We start from the raw sequence: 4,089 nt of genomic DNA on the forward strand, positions 1-4,089 counted from the left end.
AAATATTTTGTGGACACTGGTTAGTATTTTCTTTTTATTTTGGGAAAAGCTTTGAAGGAATTAAATGGGCATGCATAGCATGGGGTTTGATGCATCAAAGGGTTTCCATTTAAGTCAACCCTGAAGAAGAGCCTTGTAATTGATGAAATCGTGAATAAAAAGTCGCCTTATTAAGAGTATTTAAGCAGATGCATTGTGAAATTTTTTATTTTCATTGTCCAGCAAGGAAGTGATTGACTGTGCAGAATTTACGCAATGAGATCTCATCTCATTTATTTTTCTGCAGTGTTGTGTTGGGTAGATTTATTATTGGTTCCTCTTTTTTGAAATTCACCTTCTGGCAGTGACACAAATTTATATCTACCCTTACCTTTAATATCATATTCAAGTCTTCTCCTCTCTCTCTCTCTCTCTCTCTCTCTCTCTCTCTCTCTCGTAGCGAAGCGTCTCTTCCTTTTGACTTGTAGCTTATAATGAAGTAAAATGGAGCCAATGTTACCCAAATCCCACAAACTCCCATGATACTATGGTGGGGATGATATTTTTGGTACTCCCAGGTGGATCCATGGTAGCATATGATTCAAGTCTAAAGTTTCAGTCTTTGTAAGTTGTGTCCATCTATCTCCAGAAACAACAATGGAGTGGATTTTCCATGAAATAGAGAAAAGGAGCTTGCTTTCTCCATCAGAGCAGCCATATTACCTCCCTCAATCACCAATACCATTACTTCCTCCACCACAAAATTTGCAGTCTGATAGCTTCAATTTGAACAACAAGGTTAGTCCAAGTATATTACTCATCATTATAATCCTAGCTATCATTTTCTTTGTTTCGGGTTTGCTTCACCTTTTAGTTAGATTTCTTATGAGACCTCCCAATAGAGAGCCTGAAGATATAGACAATGTGACTGCTCTTCAAGGGCAGTTGCAACAACTATTCCATCTCCATGATGCTGGTGTCGACCAATCTTTTATAGATACTCTCCCTGTATTCCACTACAAATCCATCATAGGAGTAAAAAACCCATTTGATTGTGCTGTTTGCTTGTGTGAATTCGAGCCTGAAGACAAGCTTAGATTGCTACCAAAATGCAGCCATGCCTTCCACATGGAGTGTATTGACACTTGGCTTTTGTCTCATTCCACATGCCCTCTCTGTAGAGCTAGCTTACTCCCTGATTTCTCTCCAAATGATAGCTGCTCCCCCATTGTTCTTGTTCTTGAATCTGGGAGTGAGAGCTCAAGAGAGATTGTAACCGATAGAGAAGGAGTTGTGGGCAGAAGCAGTTCACTTGTGAGATCAAGTTCCCACCTAGGACTTTCTGGAGACACTGAATTGGGGTCATCCCAGCGTAAATCATGTGAAATCCTGGAAAAAGATGAAGTCAACCCAACAGTAGTGCAGTCTGGGGAAAAAGTTGTGCCTGTTAGGCTGGGAAAGTTTAGGAACGTTGATGGCGGTGAAGGTAGCAGTAACAATAACGTGGATGATAGAAGGTGTTTCTCTATGGGTTCCTTCGCTTATGTAATGGATGAGAATTCTTTATTGCAAGTGCCGATAAGAACTCCAGCGAAGAAACCGTCGAGCAAGAAGAAGACTTGTTTGCCATTGACTCCTGGTCACCGCCCAGCAATTTCTGAATGTGATTGTGAATCAAGAAGAGGGTTCAATGGTTTTGAGATCACGAGGCAGTTTGAAACCAATGGGAGTTCTAGCACCAGTGACAACAATGGCAAAGCCATCGGTAAGAACAACAAAGAAAGCTTCTCAATATCCAAAATCTGGCTTCGGGGGAAGAAGGAGAAGCAGAATTTTACAGAGGATTCGTCGAGGAGGGCCTTCTCATTCCGATTTCCGGTGCGCCAGAATGCTGCTGCAGATGACTGTAATTCGAAGGTGAAGAATGTTACCGATGATGCCAAGGATACTATTTCTGAGATAGACTCTAGCAGGTGGGGAAATGGTGTCAGTGAATTAGGTTTCGACGAGGAAAACCAAAGCTCCTATAGCTTAGATTCACAAGCTATAACACCATCTTTTGCTAGGAGGACTCTGCTTTGGCTGGCTGGGAGACAAAACAAGGTTGTTCACTCATCCTTTACACCAAAACTCTAGTTTGTTTTTTCCTTTTACATTCTTTTCCTAGAGAACTTAGATGATCTTGTAGCAGGAAAAAAGGAAGAGAAAAAAGAAAAAGGTTATATTATAAGAAATCTTGGCCCAAATCTTTCATTCATTTCACCACAGCATATATTGTTAGGCATGCCCCAATTGATTTCTTTTGATGTTGTATGCTTTCATTTTTCATTGTTTATGGGTTCAGATTACACATTCTTACAGAACAAAAATTCTCGTTCTTCTTAAAACATGACCAAATAAGCTTACCATTCTGTTACTGGATTTAATTTAATTTAAATTTTTTTCCAAATCAACTCTGAAGGACCAACATTTTGAGTTGTGTGGGTGGGTTTTCGTAAAGATCAAATTCATAGTATTTCCTTATCTGTGAAAAGGGTAGATGTGGAAAATTGAGTAGCTTCAGATTTTTTATGGTGGCTTATAATTTGAGCTGGAGATACGTTGTTGGATGTCATTGTTTAGGCTACTTGTACATTTTTACCCATTATTAGATATTACCACAGCAATGGCATAAATAATGGTGTAAGACCTAGAATCTGTACTCAAAACCTGTATAGATTTTTTTTCTAGTTCTCTGCCACCAAAGAATTAAAGTTGAACTAGCAAATCTAGTTTTATTCTTAGTAACCTTCCTTTAATACTGACTGCGACCTGTAATCTAATCTTGAAGACCAAAACATGTGCTTGGTGGGGCAGCTACGTACTCTTTTGAACAATCTAATTTTGTTATTAGGTGACCATCAGACTTTTAATTGGTTTGAACTTTCAATTTATCTTCTTTTTTTTCAAAATTAGAAAATAGGAAAGCAAGAACTAATCCACCAATTGAACGTTCAAAAAAATGGATTACAAAGCACAATAAGTGAGATAAGGGAATTCAAATTGAATTTGAGAAATACACGCTACCCTTTCCATTTTGCATTCAATTTCTTGAATTTGAAAGCGTAGTGACAGAAAATTGCCAAAAGACTGGTGTGTCTTCATTACAGACTGTTTGCATTTAATATAGGCAAAAGAAAAAAATAATTATTATTCAGCTGAAGATTGGCAGCGAATGAAGGCAAACTAAACATTAATGAGTAATGTTAGTAAGGTCACGGGAGCTGTTGGGAGGCCATTTTCTAACTTTATTTCTCACACCTAACACCATTTACCACTGTATTTTTGTGGACTCCATTCCTCTTTATTTTTTCGATTTAGGATTAAGAAAATAAATGACACCTATGTCATGAATATTACTTACTAATTTTTAATGTCACATGTTTTATATATATTTTATGTGTATAGTTTTTCTAATTAATTTTTACATAATGTATTTTAATTGAGAAAATATTTTGTATATTGTTAGTAAAATTTTAGACTTTACAAATACGGTCTATAAAATTATAATAAAATGTTAAAAATAAATATTTTAAGAAAAGAAACTTTATGAAATAAAATATATATATTATTAGTTTATCAAATACTTATCCTTCTTAATTATTGTGATTAAATTTTTAATTTATTATTTCAATTGTTAAATATAATTAAATTTCAAATCAAAATTAAAATATATGTACTATATATTCAACATATAATATAATTTTACGGGCATTTTACCAAAAAAAAACCCTTTTTTCTAAAAAATTACCGAAATGGACTCATTATTTAATTATTTACCTGAATGGTCCATTTTTCAAGAAATCGCGCCACGTCGTCAACATGAAAGGTCGACGATGGTAGCGATTTCGAGCCACGAGCACGCCCGGGACGCGATTTTTCCGTTTTTCCCACGTTAGGTTTTTTCGGCTTTTAGGGCTTAGAGTTTAGGCTTTTTAAGGTTTTTAGGTCTTGGAAGAAATAATTTTGAGTTGAAGTTTATGATCAAATAGTATAAAATCACTTCTACCAGGATGTTATTTGAGAAGAATTTGTGAAATCACGCCCTCGTGGAAGCGCTTTTGCTACAGT

General features: G+C 36.0%; 1 protein-coding gene across 1 annotated transcript; it reads left to right on the forward strand.

Annotated features, from left to right (window-relative positions):
- Positions 1-249: 249 nt before the first annotated feature.
- On the forward strand, positions 250-2,236 carry LOC105790977 (RING-H2 finger protein ATL13). The gene has a single exon (XM_012618797.2). It carries the CDS (start codon positions 637-639, stop codon positions 2,113-2,115), a length of 1,479 nt encoding a protein of 492 aa, XP_012474251.1. The 5' UTR covers positions 250-636; the 3' UTR covers positions 2,116-2,236.
- The last annotated feature ends 1,853 nt before the right edge of the window (positions 2,237-4,089 follow it).

The sequence above is a fragment of the Gossypium raimondii genome, chromosome 8 (genome assembly GCF_025698545.1).
Source record: "Gossypium raimondii isolate GPD5lz chromosome 8, ASM2569854v1, whole genome shotgun sequence".
NCBI lineage: Eukaryota > Viridiplantae > Streptophyta > Magnoliopsida > Malvales > Malvaceae > Gossypium > Gossypium raimondii.

Excerpts from the sequence above, each read along its gene's own strand:
- LOC105790977 (XM_012618797.2), top strand. The coding sequence starts at position 637 with ATGGAGTGGATTTTCCATGAAATAGAGAAAAGGAGCTTGCTTTCTCCA.